This window comes from Carcharodon carcharias, chromosome 3 (assembly GCF_017639515.1).
Source record: "Carcharodon carcharias isolate sCarCar2 chromosome 3, sCarCar2.pri, whole genome shotgun sequence".
NCBI classification, from domain to species: Eukaryota; Metazoa; Chordata; class Chondrichthyes; order Lamniformes; family Lamnidae; genus Carcharodon; species Carcharodon carcharias.
Window position 1 is genome coordinate 129,226,389 of NC_054469.1, and position 23,988 is coordinate 129,250,376.

Consider the following 23,988-nt stretch of genomic DNA (forward strand, 5'->3'; position numbering starts at 1 on the left):
ACCAAGAGTGGCTCAGTAGCACCAGCACAGACTGAGGTGACCGAATCCTAAAGGATGTAGCTACTAGACTGGGTCTGTGGCAGGTGATGGAACCAACAAGAGGGAAAAACATACTTGACCTCATGCTCACCAACCTGCCTGTTGCAGATGCAAGTGTCTATGACGGTATCATGAGGAATGACCACTGCAAGTTCTTGTGGAGACAAAGTCGCATCTTCATATTGAGGATACCCTCTGTTGGGTTGTGAGAGACAACCATTTTGTTAAATGGGATAGATTTCGAACAGATCTAGCAACTCGACTGGACAACATGAGAGCTGTGGACATCAATGGCAGCAGAATTGTACTCAACCATCACCTGTATCCTTGGGCAGAATTTAGCCCTTGGCCAGCAGACAACCCCCCCCAACGGCTCGGTGGCGGGCAGGCCAATTAAGGCCTGCCCAGCAGTCTGCCCGACAGGAAGCACTATGTCCTTCCTGTTCCGGGGGGGATGGAATCCCCAACTGTCAAAGTGCGCTCTTTCACGCATGCGCATGAAAGAGCGCACTGCTCCCTGAGGCAAAGTCCTGTCACATGAGATGGGACATGTTGATAACAAACTCATAAAATGTATTAAATTTTTACAAAACGGTAATGAAACTTCATCCCGCCAGTGGATGAAGTTTCATTAATAATCTACAGGCCACTGGGGCTCCTGGCCTGCCCGCCAGCCTTAAGGTTGGTCGACAGGGCATTTAACTATCGTAATAAGCCTGTCAATGGTCTTAATAGGCCATTGTCAGGTCGGCTGATGGACAGCTGATTTCACTGTCCTCCCGCCTTCCTTAAGATTTAAATGGCCCGGGATGACGCCGGGGAATCCTCCTGACATCATCCCGCGTCATTTTCCTCTCGGTGAGCGGGCCCCGCCCCCAAATCGCCGAGGAGAAAATCCTGGCCCTTGTGGCTCAGAATGGTGCACACTGTACCATTACCACCCAGCCAGTGGCTCAGTCCTGGTTCAATGAAAAGTGCCATGAGCAGCACCAGGCATACCTAAAAATGAGTTGTCAACGTGGTGAAACTATAACACAGGACTACTTGCATGCTAAACAACTTAAACAACACACAACAGAGCTAAGCAACTCGACAACCAATGGATCAGATCTAAGCTGTGCAGTCCTACTATATCCAGTCATGAATGGCGGTGGACAATTAAAGAACTCCCTGGAGGAAAAGGAGGCTCCACAAATATGTCCATCCTCATTGATGGAGGAGCCCAGCACATCAGTGCCAAAGGTAAGGCTGAAGCAATCAGCACTTCTGGCTGAAGATTGTTGTGGAGTGGCTGATCCATCTCGGCTTCCTCCGGCGGTCCCCAGCATCTCAAGATGCCAGGCTTCAGCCAATTCGATTTGATTCACTCCGCGTGATATCAGGAAATGGCTGAAAGTACTGGACATTTCAAAGGCTATGGGCCCTGACAATATTCCAGCAGTAGTACTGAAGATTGGTCCTCCAGAACTTTGTGCACCCCTAGCCAAGCAGTTCCAGTACAGCTACAACACTGGAATCTACCCGGCAATGTGGAAAATTACCCAGGTATGCCCTGTACACAAAAAGAGGACAAATCCAACAAGGCCAATTACCGCATCATCAGTCTACTCTCAATCATCAGTAAAGTGATGGAAGGCATCATCAACAGTGCTATCAAGTGGCACTTTGTTCGCAATAACCTGCTCACTGATGCTCTGTTTAGGTTCCACCAGGGCCACACTGCTCCTGACCTCATTTCAACCTTGGTTCAAACGTGGACAAAAATGCTGAACTCCAGAGATGAGGTGAGAGTGACTGCTCTTCTCAGCAAGGCAGCATTTGAACAAGTGTGGCATCAAGGAGCCCTAGCAAAACTAGAATCAGTGGAATTCGGGGGGCAGGAAATCTCTCCCCTGGTTGAAGACAGAACTAGCACAAAGGAAGATGGTTGAAGTTGTTGGAGGTCAATCTTCTCAGTTCCAGAATATCACTGCAGGAGTTCCTCAGGGTAGTGTCCTAGGCCCAACCATCTTCAGCTGCTTCATCAATGAATTTCCTTCCATCATAAAGTCAGAGTGGGGATGTTCGCTAATGAATGCACCATGTTCACCATTTGTGACTCCTCAGATGCTGAAGCAGTCCATGTCGAAATGCAGCAAGACCTGGACAATATCCAGGCTTGGGCTGACGAGTGGCAGGTAACATTTGCGCCACACAGGTGCCAAGCAATGACCATCTCCAACAAGAGAGAATCTAACTGTCACCCCTTGATGTTTAATGGCATTACCATCACTGAATCCCCCACCATCAACATCCTGGGGTTACCATTGACTAGAAACTGAACTGAATTAGCCGTATGAATACTGTGGCTACAGGAGCAGGTCAGAGACAAGGAATCCTGCAGCAAGTAACAAACCTCCAGACTCCCCAAAGACTATCCACCATCTACAAGGCACAAGTCAGGAGTGTGATGGAATAATCCGCAGAAGGCTTGACACCATCCAGGACAAAGCAGCCCGCTTGATTGACACCCCTTCCACAAATATTCGTTACCTCCACCACTGACGCACAGTAGCAGCAGTGTGTACCACCTATAATATACACTGTAGCAACTCACCAAGCCTCCGCAGATAGCACCTTCCAAACCCACGACAGCGATCATCTAATAGGACAAGCGAAGCAGACACATGGGAACACCACCACTCAGAAGTTCCCCTCCAAGTCACTCACCATCCTGACTTGGAAATATATCACCATTCCTTCCCTGTCACTGGGTCAAAATCCTGGAACTCCCTTCCTAACAGCACTGTGGGTGTATCTACGCCACATGGACTGCAGCCGTTCAAGAAGGCAGCTCCCCATCAGCTTCTCAAAGGCAATTAGGGATGGGAACTTCATAGTATGGAGGATATTGGATCTGTAGGAAGGATACAGACAAGGTTCACTCGACTGATACTAGGTTAAGAAGTTACAGTTAAGAGAAGTTCAAAAAATGGGGCTCCTTTCATCGGAACAGAAATGATAAAAGGGGAACGAATAGACAATTTCAAGTTTATGAAAGGTTTTCAGCAAGTAAATGAATTACGATGCTGGATTGTCCTCACCAGGGCGCAGGCCAGGGCAAATAGAATGGAGACTGAGTTTTCCAAGCATTGAGACCCCCCTTTCTCCATGCATTGCTAGTATTGTCCAAAGAAAGAATCAAACCAGTTTTGTTTGCTACTATGATAAAAACAAAAAACTGCGGATGCTGGAAATCCAAAACAAAAACAGAATTACCTGGAAAAACTCAGCAGGTCTGGCATCATCTGTTCTGTTGAAGGGTCACGAGGACTCGAAACATCAACTCTTTTCTTCACCGCCAATGCTGCCAGACCTGAGTTTTTCCAGGTAATTCTGTTTTTGTTATTGTTTGCTACTAGCTTTGCTGCATGAGTTTCTGGAAAGCTGCAGGATAGAAAACCTTGGATTTTGTGTCAGGGTTTACTCCCTTAGCTGCCTTCTCTCCAAAGACAGCCACATGGCAGTGGAGCTATTTATCCATAGCTGGGGGTCTAGTTTGTAAGCACCAGGGGCATAACCATGCGGCAGTTAGTCTGCATACCATGCGTCTGGGGACCAGGCCTCCTCCAAGTCCCTCGTGGTTTAGCCTGGATCTGCGAGGTACCCAATTTACATATGTTGCTACGGGAAGGTGCTTGCTGATCAAGAGGCTATGTACTGGCAGGAGAGGCTTACATACTGTTTTTTGTGATAGTTGCACTGCTACCCAGCGGTGAGAGCGGACAGCAAGAGGTGACAAGCAGACCAACCACTATGCACCGTCCACTACGTTAACACACTTGAACCATCATATCAACCGGAGACCCCCACACAGTAAATAATGGCAACATGATTCTACTAGTTGATCCATCAAGAACTAGGGAGGAGAAGCATAGATTATGACTTGTATGATGAAGGGGAAAACAAGGAACATTTTCACATGAACCGAGTGAAAACAAGGGATACGTGGTATGTGGCTTTTGAGAAAGATGCTAAAACATTAAATGCTTATTAAAAAAAAAAATAGCTGATTACTGTTTTGTGAAGTGCCTTAGACTTATTTTCTATGTTAAAGATGCTGTATAACAAGAAATTGTCGTTAAAGTGGCTGAGATGAACAGTAATCTTACTATTGCTGATTTTATTAGCTGATCTGCAGGGAGATGGAATCAGATGGTCAAGAGGTGCAGCGTCCTCAGTTTTCAATAGTTCAAGTGTTCCAGGATAATTTTAAGCTTTTAAGGATTTTTTTTGTACACCCTCTACAAAGGTTAAGAAATAATATTTCCTCATTTCAAAACTAGAAAAATAGTAACTGTAAAAATGCAGAAGTGGAACTAATTTGGTCATGAAATAAGTTACAGGCAAAATATATTTTTCCATTGACCATTCATAATTAAACATGAAATTCAGTCAGTAAGCTAATGTTTTAAACCTTTTTCTGAAGAAACAAAATAATCCAATTTGCAGTGTATAATTACAAAATGTACCAGCATATTTTGCATTAGAATAAGGTTAATTAAGTAGAAAGCTGCACTCAAGAACAAAAGGCAGTTCGGACATAAACCCCTTCCAGTGGTTGGGACCAAGCTAAGATGAAGAGGTTCAGTATTTTATAGTAACACAATGAATCAATATGCTATCCCATTCATCGGATCTGATGCTTCTGTAGTCAAACGCACACAGCGTTACCTGCGTGAGAACTTACAGGAAAGTCCTGTCCAGTATGGTGCATATTCTGCTGTTGGTGGAATTGGCTCAGTCATATTGCTGATGATAGCTGTTTTTTTTCTTCTGGTGTTTCACAAAGTTTAGATTGGGGAGAAACCTCCTAATCAAATACCCAGAGTTTTTCTCATGTGGATATTTGTTTGATAAAAAATTTTCATTGCCAATGGTTTACATTTGTATTTTCCAGATTGCACATTGATTTGATTTAGCAGTTGAGCATTTTTCACAGCTACTATTTATTATTTTACCTTATCGAAAAGACTTTCTCAAATAGAGGTGATTATATTCTTATGAAGTATAAGTTTGTGCTGTAATCAGAAAATACAATTTTTTGGCAATATGAACCACAAGTAAAGTGAAATTAAAATGACCTACACTTTAATGAGCAGAACGGGATTCGAATTTACTCAAGACTTGATCTCTTTGACTCTACCACCTTCCCCCATAGCCCTTCACTTCATTCTTTCAACCTTGTTGAGCTATTTTCTATTTTGCTTTTTTTTTTGTTTCCGACTGTTTTTCTGTTTCTGGTGCAGCTTATTTTACCTCAACTTATTCTGTAAACTTTCAGATACAATATGTTTTTTAGAATATTTAAGACAATACAAAAATCTTTGCACAAAGTTCCAGTTGCCAGCAACTCGGTCCTTTAGTTTTCAATACAGAAATTATCCGGGCTTTAGATATTTTAATAAAAATGTTTGTAGCTTGATCAGTTTTCCACTTTCTGAATCATAGGGAAAGAACTAAAGTAATGGACAAAAATAAAGATATGAATACCACAATGAGAAAGTTGGGTCAAAATTTTATGATCACCTGTGGTCAGGCCTGTGGAATGTTGTGAAAGGCACTCACCTGATCACCTCTGACCCTGACTGCAATTTAACAGGTGGTGGGCGAGACCTCAGGCAGCCTGCCCAACCACGTGTCAATTGATGGCCATTTAAGGGCCACTTCCTATCCAGCTGCAATTTTTCCCTGCAAGTGGAAGGGGGTTAGCAATGGATGCAAAACCCAGCAGGTAAGCCTACTTGGGCCTCTGGCACGAAAGTGGGGAGCAAGCCTCCTTCATGAGCCCCATTTTCCAATAGGTGCCCCTCCACCCCCACACCCCCTCCTCTCCCAGGCACCCCCTCCCGCATCCTGAGACACCCCCCAACTTGTAAAGTCCTCCCCTATTATCATTGAGAAGTGCCATAAAAAATTAAATTGAATAAACTGTGTGGATAATATGTAGCGTGGATATGATTGATACACTTCATGTTGTCTAAGACCCCTGTCATTGCAAAATAGCATATTATGTGAACCAGCATGAGCAATGCCAAAAGAAATCTCATGTTTCGTGTAATTTAAACATTGCTTTAATACTCAGTCTTTTCATTGCATGATTGGACCTTGATCCAAGCTTAAGGTAATTTTAAATTGCAAAATTGGTTAATGGTTTATACTTGTAACCAGTTCTGGTTGAATCGGTTGGTATGCTGGATGTGCAATGAGACTCAGTGGGTGGCAGGTTGGAAGATTGGACAGAGTATAAAAAGCAGCAAAGAATATCTAAAAGATTAATAAGGAGGGAAGAATTAGAGTATGAGAGAAAGCTAGCTAGAAATATAAAGATAATAAGTGCTTCTATCGATATTTAAAAAAAAGACTTAACCAAGTGAGCATTGGTCCTATAGAAAGTGAGTCTGGGGAACTAATAATGGAAAACAAGGCAAAGGCAGATGAATTGAACAGGTATTTTGCATCGGTCTTCTCTATAGAGAATACAAGTAACATCCCAGAAATAGCTATAAATCAGGAAACGGAAGGGAGGGAGGAACTCAAAATTACAATCACTAACGAAGTGGTACTTAGCAAATTGTTGGAGCTGCGGGCTGACAAGTCCCCGGGTCCTGATGGACTTCATCCTAGTGTTTTAAAAGAAGTGGTTGTGAGATAGTTGATGCATTGGTTTTAATTTTCCAAAATTCCCTAGATTGGGGGAAGGTTCCATTAGGTTAGAAAATAGCAAATGCAACTCTTTTATTCAAAAAGGGAGGGAGACAGAAAGCAGGAAACTACAGGCCAGTTAGCTTAACATCTGTCATAGGGAAAATGTTAGAAACTTTTATTAAAGACGTTATAGCGGGGCACTTAGAAAATTCAAGGCAACCAGGCAGAGTCATCATGGCTTTGTGAAAGGGAAATAATGTTCCACCAATTCATTGGAGTTCTTTGGAGAAGTAATATGTGCTGTAGTTAAAGGGGAACCAGTAGATGTACTATGCTTAGATTTCCAGAAAGCATTTAATAAAGTGCCGCATCAAAGGTTATTGCGGAAAATAAAAGTTCATGGTGTAGGGGTAACATATTGGCATGGATGGAAGATTGTCTTGCTAACAGGAAACAGATGGTAGGCATAAATGGGTCTTTTTCTGTTTGGCAATATGTAACATGTGGTGTGCCACAGGGATCACTGCTGAGGCCTTAGCTTTTTACCATTTATATAAATGACTCGGATGCAGGGAACGAAAATATGGTTGTTAAATTTGCTGATGACACAAAGATAGGTAGGAAAGTAAGTTTAAGAAGTCATAAGGAGGCTACAAAGGGATATAGCTAGGTAAAGTGAGTGGGCAGAGATCTGGCAAATGGAGTGTAATGTGGGCAAATGTGAAATTGTCCATTTTGGCAGAAAAAATAAAAAAAGAGGTATAGTATCTAAATGATGAGGGATTGCAAAGCTCTAAGATGCCAAGGGATCCTGGTGTCCTAGTGCATGAATCGCAAAAGGTTAGTATGTGGGCACAGCAAGTAATTAGGCAAACTTATAGAACGTTATCATTTATTGCGAGTGAAATTGAACACAAAAGTAGGGAGGTTATGCTTCAGTTATACAGAGCACTGGTGAGACCACATCTGGAGTACTGTGTACAATATTGGTTTCCTTAATTAATGAAGGATGTAAATGCTTTGGAAGCAATTCAGAGAAGGTTTACTAGATTAATAGCTGGAATAGGCGGGTTGTCTTATGAGGAAAGGCTGGACAGGTTAGGCTTGTATCTGCTGGAGTTTAGAAGAGTAAGAGGCAACTTGCTGGAATCATATAAAATTTTGAGGGGCCTTGACAGGGTGGATGTAGAGAGGATATTTCTTGTGGGAGAATCTAGAACTAGAGGGTCACTGTTTTAAAATAAGAGGTCACTCATTTAAGACAGAGATGAGGAGAATTTTTTTCTCTGAGGGTCGTGAATCTTTGGAAGTCTTTCCCTCAATAGACGGTGAAAGCTAAGTCTTTGAATATTTTTAAGGCAGATAGATACTTGAGAAGCAATGGGTGAAAGGTTATAGGGGGAAGATGGGAATATGGTGTTGAGGTTACAATCAGATCAGCCGTGATCTTATTGAATGGCAGAGCAGACTCGAGGAGCTGAGTGGCCTTCTCTCCTAATCCGTATGTTTCATATATATGTTCATATAAAGCTGATACTTCGTCCAAGTATGACATCAAAACTGACTTTATTAAGGGATGTGTACATTATACAATGTGCACCACACAGGAAAGTCGTCTTTTTCTGTATTATAATTTTTTTTTTAAGAAGTGTTACAGTATTACAGTATATCTATTTGCTTTTATATGTGAACATTGTCTTGCAGCCATTTTAAGCACGGATAATCCTACTAACTTCTATTTTGTTCAAATTGAATGCTTAAGTTCACTCCATTGAAATAATTTAGAAGAAGAAAAGAATGTGAAGCTGGAGCAGAATAGTTTAGCTTAACATTTGTGGCACATATCATAAAGTTGAATTTGAAATCTAATAGGATGATTGTTTTCTGTTCTCAGTCTGATATCATCCACCAGAGTGTTTTTGAACTGATCCACACAGAAGACAGAGCTGAATTTCGCCAACAGCTTCACTGGGCTCTGAATCCAGCTTCAACCCCTGAATCAGGGCAGCTAGTTCCAGGTAGTACTGCAAATTTATTTTAAAATTGTAATGAATCAAATGAACAAGCCCCCATTCTGCACAGCGGAGAAAGCTCATCTCACTTGTTTACACTTCAATAAATCAACTATATAAAATTGGTATTGAAATGTAATTTGTGAATGACTATAAGATGGAAAATGTGAAATGACCACGGCCTTTCTAACTATTCATTCTTTCCAAGCCACCTCCCCCAGTTAACAACTTTTTATTAAATTTGATATCTCGTCAGTGTACTGTTCCACTTGTTCGGAGGATATTTATCTTATGTTGTTACAGGCAAAGAAATATGTATGTCAGTTCCCAATTTATTTCCAGATTTTAACTGCGTTCAACCAAGTGAGATATAGGCATTGCAGCTACAAGGCCAATTATGCCTGTGGCCTTCCACTTCTATTGATAACCACTGAGGGACAATGATGTTACTATTTGGAGGGGAAAAAAACACCAATCATAGGTGGAATTCTTTCTTTACCCAGGGTTTATTTTGTGCTTATGCAGCATATAATTGTGCAAAGACAGGTGGCCGGTCAGAACATTGGACAGAATATAAGTAACAGCAAGGAATGACTAAAAGACTAATAAAGAGGGAAAAATTAGAATATGAGAGAGCTAGCAAGAAATATTAAAAACAGTAAGAATTTTTATAAATATTGTAAAAAGAAACAAGTTAACAAAGTTAGCATTTGCCCGATAGAAAATGAGTCTGGAGAATTGATAATGGAAAACCAGGAGATGGCAGATGAATTGAACAGGTATTTCGGATCACACTTCACTATACAGGATACAAGTAACATCCCAGAAATAGCTATAAAGCAGGAAATGGAATGGAGGGAGAAACTCGGGAAAATTACAATCACCAGAGAAGTGGTACTGAGTAAAATGTTGGAGCTGTGGGCTGACAAGAGCCCAGGTCCTGATGGACTTCAGCCAAGGGTCTTAAAGATGTGCCTGGTGAGATAGTTGATGCATTGGTTTTAATTTTCCAAAGCAAACCTAGATTTGGGGCTGGATTGGATGGTAGCAAATGTAACTCCATTATTCAAAAAGGGAGGGAGTTAGAAAGCAGGAAACTGCAGGCCAGTTAGCTTAACATCTGTCATAGGGAAAATGTTAGAAGCTATTACTAAAGAAGTTATAGCAGAGCACCTGGATAAGCTCAAGCTCATCAGGCAGAGTCAACATGGTTTTCTGAAAGGGAAATCATGTTTAACCAACTTGTTGGAGTTCTTTGAGGAAGTAACATGTGCTGCGGATAAAGCAGACCTGGTGGATGTATTGTATTTAGATTTCCAGAAGACATTTGATAAAGTGCCACATCAAAGGTTGTTGCGGAAAATAAAAGCTCATGAGGGGGATAACATATTGGCATGGATAGAAGATTGGTTAGCTAACAGGAAGCAGAGAGTAGGCGTAAATAGGCCTTTTTTAGGTTGGCAAAATGTAATGAGTGGTGTGCCACAGGGATCAGTGCTGGGACCACAACTGGTTTCAATTTATATAAATGACATGGATAAAGCCATGGATGGGATGGTTGCCAAGTTTGCTGATGACACAAAGATAAGTAGGAAAATAAGTTGTGAAGAGGACATAAGGAGGCTACAAAATGATATAGTTAGGTTAAGTGAGTGGGTAAAGATCTGTCAAATGGAGTATAATGTGGGAAAATATGAAATTGTCCATTTTGGCAGGAAGAATAAAAAAATAAGCATATTATCTAAATGGTGAGAGATTGCAGAGCTTTGAGGTGCAGAAGGATCTGGGTGTCCTAGTGCATGAATCACAAAAGGCTTGTATGCAGGTACTGCAAGTAATTAGGAAAGCCATTAGAATGTAATAATTTATTGCAAGGGAATTGAATGCAAAAGTAAGGAGGTTACGCTTCAGTTGTATAGGACACTAGTACAGTGTTGGCCACCTTATTTAAGGAAGGATTTAAATACGTTGGAAGCAGTTCGGAGAAGGTTTACCAGACTAATACCTGGAATGGGTGGGTTGTCATATGAGGAAAGGTTGGACAGACTAGGCTTGTATCCGCTGGAGTTTAGAAGAGTAAGAGGCGACTTGATTGAAACATGTAAGATCCTGAGGGGTCTTGACAGGGTTGATGTGGAGAGGATGTTCCTCTTGTGGGAGAATCTAGAACTAAGGTTCACTGTTTAAATATAAGAGGTTGCCCATTTAAAACAGAGATGAGGAGAAATTTTTCACTTAGATGATCGTGTATCTTTGGAACTTTCTTCCTACAAAGTTGGTGGAAACAGACTCTTTGAATACCTTTAACACAGTGGTGGATAGATTCTTTGTAAGCAAGGAGGTGATAGGTTGGCAGCGGTAGGCGGGTTGCAGATTTGAGGTTATTATCAGGTCAGCCATGATCTTATTAAACGACAGTGCACGTTCAAGGGGCTGAATAGGCTAATCCTGCTCCTTGTTCACATGTTTGTAAAACTTTAAAAAAAAATTAGCTGTGAAGAATGAAGTTGCATTTATATAATGCCATTCAGAACCTCAGAACATCCTAAATAACCTTACAACTGCTAAAGTATTTTTAAAATGTAGCCCTATTGTAATGATCAAGAAAATTGCTTTGTTCAGTAGCATCAAGCAAATTGTACTTTGTTCAAACGTCTTATTAACCTTTCTCTTCCTCCACCTTCTTCCTACAACTAAGACAGAGAATTATTCCACACTGCAAAATTAAGTTTATGCAAAATTAAGTGCTGTGGCAGTTGGTAGCCACGACTGAATCATATAGATCCTGTTCCCTTGAGTAGAAATTCATAATTATAAGCGTGAGGTGAGAGTGACTGCCCTGGACATCAAGGCAGAATTTGACCGAGTGTGGTAGCATTTGCCCTAGCAAGACCGGAGTCAATGGAAATCAGGAGGAAAACCCCCCATTGTTTGGAGTTATACCTTGCACAAAGGAAGATGGTTGCGGTCATTGGAAGCCAATCATCACATCCTTAAAGCATTGCTGCAGGAGTTCCCCAGGGTAATGTCCTATGCCCAACCATCTTCAGCTGCTTCATCAATGACCTTCACTCTATCATAAAGTCAGAAGTGTGGATATTTGCTGATGATTGTACAGTGTTCATTACCATTCCTGACTCCTCAGATACTGAAGGGAACCGTGCCCACATGCAGCAAGACTGGACAGCATTCATTTGGACTGATAAGTGGCAAGTAGCATTCCACCATACAAGTGCCAGGCATTGACCTCCTCCAAGGAAAGAGAATTTAACCATCTCACCTTACCATTCAAGGGCATTACCATCACTGAATCCCCAACCATCAACACCCTGGGATGTACCATTGACCAGAAACATTAACTAGACCAGCCATATAAATACTGTGTCTATGACTCCATGGCATCTAACTCCCTTAAGCCTGTTCGCCATCTACCAGATGCAAATCATGGAATATACTCCACTTGACTGGATGATTGCAGTTCCAACAACATTCAAGTTTAACATTATCCAGGTCAAAGCAGCTCATTTGATCAGCACCCTATCCACCACTTCACATTATTCACTGCCTCCATTACCAGGTGCATAAAAACACGCCAAGCCTTCTTTGACAGCATGTTTCAAACTTGTGACCTCTACCACCTAGAAGGACAAGAACAGCAAATGCATGGGAACTCCACCAGCTGCAAGTTTCCTTCCAAGCTACACACCATCCTGTCTTGAAATTATATCATGATTGCTTCATTGCTGCTGGATCAAAAGCCTGGAACTCCCTTTTTCACAGCACTGTGGGTGTACCTACACCAGATGGACTGTAGCGGCTCACCACAGTTTTCTCAAGGTAATTAGGGATGGGCAACAAGTGCTGGCCTTGCCAGCAATGCTTACGTCCCATGAACCAATAATAGAAAAAAAATTGCTGTAGCCTCATAGCCTATAATTTAGAATATAGTGATAACAATATGAAATACTAGGCTTATATCACATCTACCAAATAAACTCCCTGTTCCTAAGAGCAGAATTTAGTTCATGCTAACGGGGTACTCCCACCGTTTGGAGAACCAGTGGGAGCCCCATGTTCCTTCAGCCTGGGAGGCCCAACACTATTTAAGTACAATCAGCCACTTACCTGAGCCTCCCACGTGATCAAGCTCACAGTAGAGCGGAAATCCCCAAGAGGCCGGCAGCACTCCGTTGCTGGCTGCATCACCGGGAGTAGTGGCTGCTGCCGATAATGCTCTGATGCCTTCACCAGGGATCATTGCTGGATCTCTGGAGACATAGGTGGGGCGGCGATGGGGAGGAAAAGGAGGGTCAGATGCAAGGGCAGGTGGGTGGCTTTCACTGCACCCCCCCCACCTTCCCAATGCCTCTTGAGGGACCTGGCACTAAGTGTTTGTCAACGAGGGACACCCTGGTGGGCTACTAGCAAACCCAACAAGGTTTTCTGGGTGGCCTTCGTGAGGCCCTGCAAATCGGATTTGGCTAACTAATAGAAGAAATAGAGTTGGGATAGGGGAGCATTTTCAGGATGGCAACATGTAACTAGTGGAGTGCCACAGGGATCAGTGCTGGGGCCACAATTATTTACAATATATATTAATGATTTGGATGAGAGAAGTGAATGTACTATCGCGAAGTTTGTGGATGACACAAAAATAGATGGGAAGGCAAGTGGTGAGGATGACACAGTCTACAGAGGGATATAGACAGGTTAAGTGAGTGGGCAAAGACTTGGCAGATGGAATATAATATGGGAAAATGTGAGGTTATGCACTTTAGCAGGAAGAATAGAGGAGATGAATATTATTTAAATGGAGAAAGACCGCAGAAAGCTGCAGCACAAAGGGATTTGGGAGTCCTTGTGCATGAATCACAAAAAGCCAGCACACAAGTTCAGCAGGTAATAGGGAAGACAAATGGAATGTTGGCTTTTATTTCAAAGGGAATGGAGTATAAAAATAGGGAAGTCTTGCTAAAACTATACACGGCACTAGTTAGACCACACCTAGAATAGTGTGAACAGTTTTGGTCCCCTTATCTAAGGAAAAATATACTGGAATTGAAGGCAGTCCAGAGAAAGTTCACTAGGTTGCTCCTGGGTATGGAGGGATTTTCTTATGAGGAGAGTTTGAGTAGGTTGGGCTGTGCTCATTGGAGTTTAGAAGAATGAGAGGTGACCTTATTGAAACGTGTAAGATTCTCAGGGGGCTTGGCAGGGTAGATGCTGAGAGGTTGTTTCCTTTGTGGGAGAGTCTAGGACCAGAGGGCATAACCTCAGAGTAAGGGGTCCCCCATTTAAGACAGAAGGTGAGGAGGAATTTCTTCCCTGAGAGTAGTGAATCTGTGGAATTCTTTACCGCAGAGGGCAGTAGAGGCTGGGTCATTAAGTATGTTCAAGGCTGAGATAGACAGATATTTAATCAGTATGGGATTCAAGGGTTATGGGGAAAAGGCAGGAAAGTGGAGTTGAGGATTATCGGTTCAACCTTGATCTCATTGAATGGCGGAGCAGACTCGATGGGCCGAATGGCCTACTTCTGCTCCTACATGTTATGGTCTTATCCTGTTATATCCATGAGCCACCATTAAATCCCAGTGGGCTCAGGAATAATTGGCTTTAAATGGCTCATTACTGAGCCGAATTGATATCCTGCTGCCAGCAGGCCGGTTTCCCGTGTTGGGCCCTTTCCACTGCCCCACTAACTTTGGGACAGTTTTCCTGCTGCAGAGAATCAGACAACTCTCTCATTTTCTTTATCCCGAGTAGGATTCTCAGGAACAGTTCCAAAACTCTCCCAGTCTCTCATGTTTCTCCTTGGGCTGGGACAGAGGGAAAATGGCAGTATTGAATTGCCACCCATCGCACAGCGCACAAAATTTCCTGTTTGATTGATTTTCAATATGCTGACATATTCAAAAGGCAGCAATAACACATCAGTCCTTCCAATCCCAGCCAACTAGCAGCTGATCTTCTGTTTCTGGCGGCTGACCTGAATCTGCCAGTTTTCCACTTCCACTTAAATGGAAGTTTGACTGTCGCATCTTAACTGTTACAACATCTCACAAAAAGATCGCAGTTTATTGCTAAACTGCAGTTAAAAAGAATGGAACGCTAAGGAAGCTAAATGTCTCGGTTGTCATTTAGATTAATTGTTCTACTACAGGGTGGTTTCATGATTTAAAGTTTGATTTGACCTTGCATGATATAAAATGAGCCATTTGGTCCAGCAAGCAGTTTCCTTCCATTGGACAGTAAATAATTTGGTCTATTGTGGACTGTACTCAAACTATGCTCCTGACTGAAAGTTCTGCAAAATTCTCCTTGAGTAATCAAGATAATGGCACAGATTGTACAGTAGTAATGATTGTGAAACTGTATTTGCCTTATTTACTGCTCGACATGTGGAGTCCACACACGCACAATGCTTTTCCACGGGGTGTACTGCGCAGGTTTCAGCAAATTACCATCAATTAGAAATCCCTGAACTGATGGGAACTGTCCTTTTAACAATTTTAGTCTCATGGTAAAAATCCTTACAAAAGTTGCACCTTGGTGAATGAAGTCTATAACTATAATTTTAACAGCATACTAAGTTCATTTTTACTGCTGTAAAATCTCTCTGGCCCTGTAAAACTAATTATGTATGGTATGTCAACTTTCTCCACTGTGATTAAAAACCCATATGTTTAAACTAATTACGTTTTCTTCAAAATTTCCTTATGCTACTTCAGCTTCTGCCTTAATTGCATTCTCTTTAAAATGATATTAAAAAGTGGAGTATAATATGTGCATTTTACTTCTGCTTTGCTCTCTGTGAGAATACCTCAATGTGACTGGGTGCTTGCATTGTTTGATGACATGATTGTGGACACCTTTGAATCAGTGCCAGATTCAAACTAATGTTGTAGGGACAAAGATTGCCAGGTCTTTCTATGCCACTTTCTCCTAGGTCAGTGGGGAATATGAACGCTTAGCTGCTGACTGCATAAACTGGTCCAATAAAATAAGATTCCTTCATTTCTATTCTTGTAACCAGCTGGCTGTTTTTTTTTAATTGTTATTTTTCATAATAAACTCTCTATATGGTTATTTTTGAAAACCTTACACACAGATACAACAACAATTTAGATTCATATGATGCTTTTAACTTAATAAAATGTCATAAGGCTAATACCTGAATGGGCGGGTTGTCTTATGAGGAAAGGTTGGACAGGCTCAGCTTATATCCGCTAGAGTTTAGTAGAGTAAGAGTAAGATTTGACTGAAACATATAAGATCCTGAGGGGTCTTGACAGGGTGGATGTGCAGTGGATGTTTCCTCTTGTAGGTGAATCTAGAACTAGGGTCATTGTTTAAAAATGAGAGGTCACCCATTTAAAACGAAGATGAGGTGAAAATTTTTCTGAGGGTCGTGAGCCTTTGGAACTCTCTGCCTGAAAAGGCGCTGGAAGCAGAGTCTTTGAATGCTTTTAAGGCAGATGTGGATAGATTCTTGGGAAACATGGGGTGATAGGCTGATAGGTTATCAGGGGTAGGCGGGATGCAGATTTTAGGTGACTATTAGATCAGCCATGATCTTATTAAGTGGCAGAGCAGGCGCAAGGGGCCGAATGGCCTATTCCTGCTCCTTGTTCGTATGTTCACAGAAGCATGCTGAAACAAAGCACATAAGACAACATTAGGGCAGATGGCCAAAAGCCTGGCCAAAGAAGTAGGTTTTAGGGAGCATCTTAAAGGAAGAAAGAAATTGGAGAGGTATAGAGGTTTGGGAAGAGAATTCCAGAGCTAAGGACCTAGGCAGTTGAAAAATGGCTGTCAGTGGTGAAGCAGTTAAAAAATTGGCTGTCAGTGGTGGAGCAGCTAAAATTGGGGATGGACAAGAGGGCAGGATTAGATGGTAAAAGCAAAAAACTGCGGATGCTGGAAATCCAAAACAAAAACAAAAATACCTGGAAAAACTCAGCAGGTCTGGCAGCATCTGCGGAGAGGAACACAGTTAACGTTTTGAGTCATTCGGACTCGAAACATTAACTGAGGATTAGATGGTAACAGATAACATGGAGGGTTTGGGGATGGAGGGACTTAAAATGATAGAGTTTGAGGCTATGGAAAGGTTTGAAATGAAGGATAAGAATTTTTAAATCGAGGTGTTGCTTGACTGGGAGCCAATCTAGGTCAGCGAACATGGGTGATAGGTGAACTGGACTTGGGGCAAATTAAGACAGGGGCAGCAAAATTTTGGATGACCTCAGGTTACAGATGGTAGAATGCTGCAGGCCAGCCAAAAGTGTATTGGAACAGTCAAGTCTAGAAATAACAAAGGCATGGGTGGGGGTTTCAGAAGCAAATGAGCTGAGGCAAGGGCAGAGTTACGGAGGTAGAATTAGGCAGTCTGAGTGATGGCTTGGATATGTGGTCAGAACCTCAACTTGGTATCAAACATGACACTGAGGTTGTGATCAGTCTGGTTTAGTAGCAAACAGTTGCCAGGTAAGGGTATGGAGTCAGTAGCTAAGGAACAGAGTTTGAAGTATGGACTATAGGCAATGACTTCAGTCTTCCCAATGTTTAATCTGAGGAAATTTCTGCTTATCCAATGTTGGATGTCTGACAAGCAGTCTGATAATTTAGCAACAGTGGAGCAGTTGAGAGAGGTCGTGGTGAGGTGGAGCTGGGTACATATGAAAATTAATGATGTGCTTTCAGCTCATGTCACACAAGGACAGAGTGCAGATGAGAACTAAGAGGGTGCCAAGGATAGATCCTTGGGGACACCAAAGGTAACAGGTTATGAGTAGGGAGAGAAACCATTGCAAGTGATTCTCTGGCTGCAATTAGATAGACATGAATGGAATTGGGTGCAGTTCCATCCAGCTGAATGACACTAGAGAGGTTTTGGAGGAGAATGGTGTGGTCACCTGTATCAAGGGGTTTAGACAAGTCAAGGAGGATAAGGAAGGACGTTTACCTTTGTCACAGTCTGGTAGGATGTCATTTGTGACTTTGAGAAGAACTGTTTCCGAATTGTGGCAAGGGTGGAAACCTGACTGGAGTGATTCAGTCATGGAGAACCAGGAAAGTTGGGCACAAAATTGGGAGGCAACAATATGGTCAAGGACATTGAAGAGAAAAGGAAGGTTGACGATGGGATGGTAGTTTGCAAGGACGGTGGAATCAAGGGCTTTTTTTTTTTGAGGAGAGCCATAATAAGGACAGATTTCAAGGAGAGAAGGTCAGTAACTAGAGTGAACCATTAACAATATCAGCTAGCAAGGAGATTAGGAAGAGAAAGTGGATGATCAATAGTTTAATGGGAATAGGACTGAGGGAGCAGGAAATGGGTCACATGGATGTGAGCTCAGAGCAGGCATGAGGGGGGGAGGAGAAAAATTAGAGAAAGCTGTGAATTCAGATCTAGAGCAGTGGGGAGCTTTAGTTGAAGTTTCACTTAATGTGCTAGTTGAAGGGACGGATGTGGCAGATCAGGATGATCCCGATCTTAATGACAGTGAATTCCATGAGCTCCATTTTATTATTGTTGGAGGTGAGGATGGAGGAGACGGGAGAAGGGTTTAGGAAGAGCATTTGCAGTAGAGAAAAGAAGCCTCAGAGTATCTGAGCATTCCAGGATGATCTTGGAATAATGACCATTCTTAGCAGATAATAGCAGCACCCAATAGTGCTTTATGGCTAAACCAGTTGTCCACCATGTCCTTTCAAGCCTGTGTCCCTTAGATATATGAGAGGGGAGACAAGGGCCATAGCAGGGGGAACAACCAGAGCAAGAGCAAGTAATGGTTTTATTAGGAACAAAGGCATCAAAAGTGGAGGTGAGGGTATAGTTCAGCAAATCAACTGCAGGAATGTTCTGATGAATGGAGAGCCAAAGGCCAGATAGTTGGCATCTTGAAAGTTAAGTCGTAAGTAAATTGGAGCATTTTTTCCCCCAGTAGCATGGAAGGGGTATGTGAATGGAGAGCAATACAAGAAAAGGTGACCCAAGGTTAGAATGCACAAAAAAATGGAAAAATATCAGGCTGATCAATCACAAGCTAACTAGATACAGGGCAGGATTTTTGGATGGTCAGGTGGGCGGGCCCAGGAGTGGTCGGTAAACAGTCCGCTGCCCACGAGTGACCCCTGACCGTGATTTCACGCTGGTTGCCCAATTAACAGCCAGCCAGCGTGAAACGCGCACTGAAAGGCTCAGCACTGCTGGGGTCAGGGCGGGAGAAGGGCAGCGCTGAAGTCTGCACATGCATGAGGTAGCGCACAATGAAAGCTCTTTGAAGGCAGGGAGCTGAAGAATTTTAAACTCAAAAATAAAGATTTGGAAAATCTGAAAAAATGTCCCCACATAGGACTCACTCATATGAACATAAACATAATTTTTATTATGTCAAAACATTTTTAAAATTAATGTCGGAAACCTCATCCCGCCCGTGGATGAGGTTTCCTCAAAAATGCAAAGGCCGCCTGACCGATTCACCCGCCTGCCAACCGTAAGTGAAAAACCTTAATTAATACCTTAATGGCCTTAGTGGGCCTCTTGATTGTCGGCGGACATACTGCCGACTCTTGTGCGCGCCCGCAGACTGAAATGTCACGCAAATGCACGATGACGTCGGGGTGCTTACCCAATGTCATCACACATTATTTTACACCCAATTGGGTCAGGCGTGAGCCTGCCCGCAGATGTAAAATTCTGCCCACAATGTAGCCTAATCCCTCGTGGTGCAGTTTCCTGGGTGAGAGGATGAAAAACCTGTGGCAGATCAGCATAAATACTGACGAAATTGCTCTCTAAATCCCCAATGCAATTAGCCAAGGGTTCAAGAGATAGCAATAGCCTATAAATTCTTATAACCCCAGCTAGCTAGCAGCTAACCTACTGTAATTGAAAATGCCCTCTTTGAATTCACTTTTAACAAAAAAGCTGTGGTTGGTTAGCTCAGTTGGCTGGATGGCTGGTTGGTGATGCAGAGTGATGTCAAAAGTGCAGGTTCAATTCTTGTACCAGCTGAGGTCATCCATGAAGGCCCTGCCTTCTCAACTTTGCCATTTGCCTGAGATGTTAAACTCACCACCATTCATCTCTCTCTAATGAGAGAGCAGCCTATGGTCCTCTGGCACAATGATGACTTTTGCTTCACTTTGTACATTTTGGTAGTTTTTTTTCCCCAAAGGATTGTGACTTTGTGAAAATAAATACTCCATGGCAGCTAATTTAATTATTTGCTCCAGCATTTATAAGCATATCTCTAATTTTACCATCCCTATCCTGCTCAAATAACCTATCCAACCAGAATCAATCCAATCACTTCATCACTCTTAAAACCTCGATCCTATATTAGATATAATTCCTCTTCTGAACCTGAATGTTTTTTCCTAAAGCTATTAACCTTAAATGTTTGCCTTCCCCGTGACCATTTCATAATGCTTGTGTACCTTAAAGGAATTATCAATTATCTCCCAGGCCCCTCCCTTGATCCATTAACTTCAGCCAGTATCCCCTGCATGGTATAAGCTTCAACCAACTGCGTGTTTCCTAATTGAATATTAATGTAAAATTTTCTAAAGATTTAATTAACATGACATTATCTGCAAAACTATAATATCTGATCTCATTTCTGTGCTTGTTTTGACTGCCAGGTTACCTACATAACAAAAGTGACTACTTTTCAAAAGCCATTCATTGGCAATTAAATACTTAGTAAGGTCAGCATGTAAAAGACAAGTTATTTTTCTTTCTCTGTCTTTTCTATCTCTATTTTGCTCTTTTTCTCGCTGTTTCTCTCCTGTGCATCAAGTGATATTATTTCTGATATTTATAGCTGATATTTGCATTGCTAATGCTATATCTTTAAACAATTGTTTCGGCCACTTATATACCAACACATGCACAGTTAAAAATGGTTGCAAAAAATTCACTTCGCTTTTCATCAGAATTTTTCTTATCACAGATTTCATCTAAAAGCCCATTTTTCTTTGACACTGTTGATGACCATATTTCTAAATGCATTCTGTAATTGAGACCCTCAACGTTGTGATACTTAAAAGTAACTCCTGAGCAAATTCAACCATGTATTTCGTCACAATTCACAATTGCTAACTGTATTTATGATCAGTATCCTAAATATAGCCAGCAGACACATCAAATGTAAACTGAACCCAGGTTCAGTTGTCAATGTGGGGAAAAAAGTCAGAAGAAATTTCATGGTTTCCAAGGAATCACATAATAGGGGTGCTGTCTGAAAATGAATATTAACTTTATCACTCCAACCTCGTACCTGCTTAAAATCATAAACTATTAGAGTATGGTTTTTATACACCTATGATTTTGTTAAAAATAATTAGTTGCTTGAAAAAGAGGAAATTTAAAGTGTATGGGTGGGATTAGCCGAGGTCACTCTCGGAGAAAAATATTGATGCAGGTGCAATGGCCAAATATCCTGTGTTGATGCTCTAATATTCTATTACAAAGATGTCAGTGAGTGACCCTACACTGTTTGCAACATTCCATCTATCAATAGTCCTCAAGAGCTGCTATCCTGCCTTGCCCTCGCCTCAAAAATCTTACTCGAGTCTTGGCAGCAGTTTTGTATAAGGGCTGGATTATCATTACCTCAACATTCATTGGCACTAATGATAGTGTTGGCTACAAGATCAAGATAAGCTGGCCTTAATTTTGAAAGGCTATGTTTCCTAAGTTATAAAACTGCTGCTTTTGTGCCTACAAGTGATAAATTTATTTTGTCATTCTTTTTCCAATCTGTCACCATCATTGAAATTTTAAATCTGAAAAGGTTGTTCTTGTTAGAAGAAGGAACTGTTTTGATCAGTATTATTTCTTTTTAAAAGCACAAAGCTGGGCAGTATTGGAGCAGGCACTGCTTATACATGCCGTGCAAATTTCCTTTCCTTTGATATTTTTCACCCTGCCAAAGTTGGAGTTCACACCCAATCATTATTGCTCTCGACAAATATCAATCAGTAAGGATTCCAGAAAGGAGAAAGGTGAATAGTTAACATTTATAAGGAGATAATTGTCTAAAAGTAATTGTGATACATTTCTATGATGCCTGATGTTCAACACCTACACAAAGATGGAAAGTTTAAATGGTTTAGAGTCATTCAAAGTAAACTAAGTAAGCTACATGGACTTCAAAATAGAGTATTTAATATAGCATGTTATGACCTTTCAATAATAGTTTAATTTATTTTCTGAGAGTTCACTTAATATTATTTTGGACTCATGTTTGTAGACTTTTATTTTGGAATCCCATCGAATTTTGTCCACACTCCAGAGTAAACTCGCTTGTGTAAATGTGCCTTTTCATAACAGCTGCTGGCTAAATTAAGCACAGATCGTAAGCTTCAAATCATGCACCACTACTTTAGAAACTGTAAGCTGATCCAATAGTTGAGCCAAGTAGATTACTTGAGCACAACCACTTCACAGTACACTAAGCACAGCCAGTTATGTGTGCTGTCACAAATAAGATTCAGATGTTAGTGTAGTAATGATGAGCCTCATTTTTACAAAACTAAGCTGTTTCAAGAAAGTGTGTTAATCTGAACTGCTCATCTTCTGTTTCTGTACTGACCCTGGACCCAGCCATTTGGTCATAACACTTGTATGCACTGGGGATGGCATTTGAAACTTTTTTGAAAATTACTGTCCTGTACCTAAAGATAGACCAAATTACCACGTGGAAGAAGAAAGTGCAAGCACAGTATAGCTATACATGCCTTGAGCAGCAGAAATACCAGTGCCAGCCAAATATGCAGTCAGTGCAGCAGTTTTGCTTAGCAACAAAAAAAACTGAAAACATTGGAAGCATGTAATAGGTCCGGCAGTATGAGAAATCAAAGATTTGCCCATATATTGATAGAATTCAAAAGGAGTAGGTGAGAGAATAGAAGTAGTGCATATATTATATATTATTTTATTTATAAATATGTTATATAGAGTAATGTTTGATTCCTTTTTGTCAGTATATGTAATATATCCACAGACAAATACAGCAGAATTTGTTGCATTATTCTACTCCTGATTCCTTTCTAAGCATTTTATATATTCTCCTACCCCTTTTTAAAAATGTATTAATTTTAGCCTCAGTTTGCCTCTTCTAGTGCAAAGTAAAATTTGTACTCGAAACAATATCTTACCTGTTCTCTCCAAGAATGCTGATTCACTTGCTGTGTGTTTTCAACATTTTTCTGTTTTTATTTAATGGGGAGGACGAGGATCTTGTGCTCTGTAACATTGGTGCTGCATTCTCTTCTACACAGACCTCATTGGAATTCAATGCTTGGGCCAGTCCACAAATGTTTACCCAGGATATCCTGGTTTTCAGGCCATTCTTTATCATGTTCATTAGGCCAAAAAATTAAGGTTTCCTCCTTCTCTATTATGCTAATCATTTGTATTTTTTTTCTACCATTAACGTTCACTCAACCTGAGACTCTTTAAACAAAGCATTACGAAAGAAGTTCATCAGAGTACCATACATTATATAATTGCCTTGCTGCCATGTCATACAGGTACGAGTCTTATATTGAAAGGACTTTAGGTTCAATATACGAGCCTCTAATTCATATTTCTACCTGGTATTATTTTACACACTGAGTGAATTTACTAAATTCAGAAACTTAAGCCAATGCTGTCCGGCAAATTTTTACGAAGAAATATAACATTGTTATGAGCTGGCTCCCCTCTATTCAACCTCCTCAGTTGGTCACAGCAAAGGCTTAACTTTCTTTTTATGAAGGTGTGCCTTTTCCAAATCAGAATGTGTTTTATTATTTAAGCTGTGAGCAATAAGGAGCCAATCAAACAAGGTTTTCTTGAGCCAACAAAAGGGCAAATATATTAACCACTAAATCCAAGAAAAATAAAAAAAAGTGACGTCAAGCATTCGGTCCCCATGCAGTCATTAGGGTTCACGTGCAAACGTGCATGCACGCACACAGGTATCAGAAATAAGGGGAATCCATTTTTTTTAAAAAAGAAAAGAATATAGTTAAGTGTCTTTGATTGTCCTTGAGGTGTAGATTTTGAACATTGCAGCTGATTTCAATTAGCTTGTTTCTTGGATGCAGTAAGATGTAGAAGATGTTGCAATTATTACGAGATCTATAGTTTGCTGGTAGGTTTCTGATTGAGTTGGCTTCTCAAACCAAGCAACATGCTTATTCCAAAAGAGAGAGAGAGAGCCTTGTCTTCTGAGAGGAAAGAAGGGAGCTT

At 41.2% G+C, this 23,988-nt stretch overlaps 1 protein-coding gene across 1 annotated transcript in view; it reads left to right on the forward strand.

Moving 5' to 3' along the window:
- The window catches only part of LOC121276040 (aryl hydrocarbon receptor-like), a 229,658-nt gene that overhangs the window by 162,574 nt on the left and 43,096 nt on the right, over positions 1 to 23,988 (forward strand). Inside the window, exon 5 of the mRNA XM_041183986.1 lies at positions 8,621 to 8,744. Within this exon, the coding sequence (XP_041039920.1) occupies positions 8,621 to 8,744 (124 nt within the window). The remainder of the gene's footprint in view (positions 1 to 8,620; positions 8,745 to 23,988) is intronic.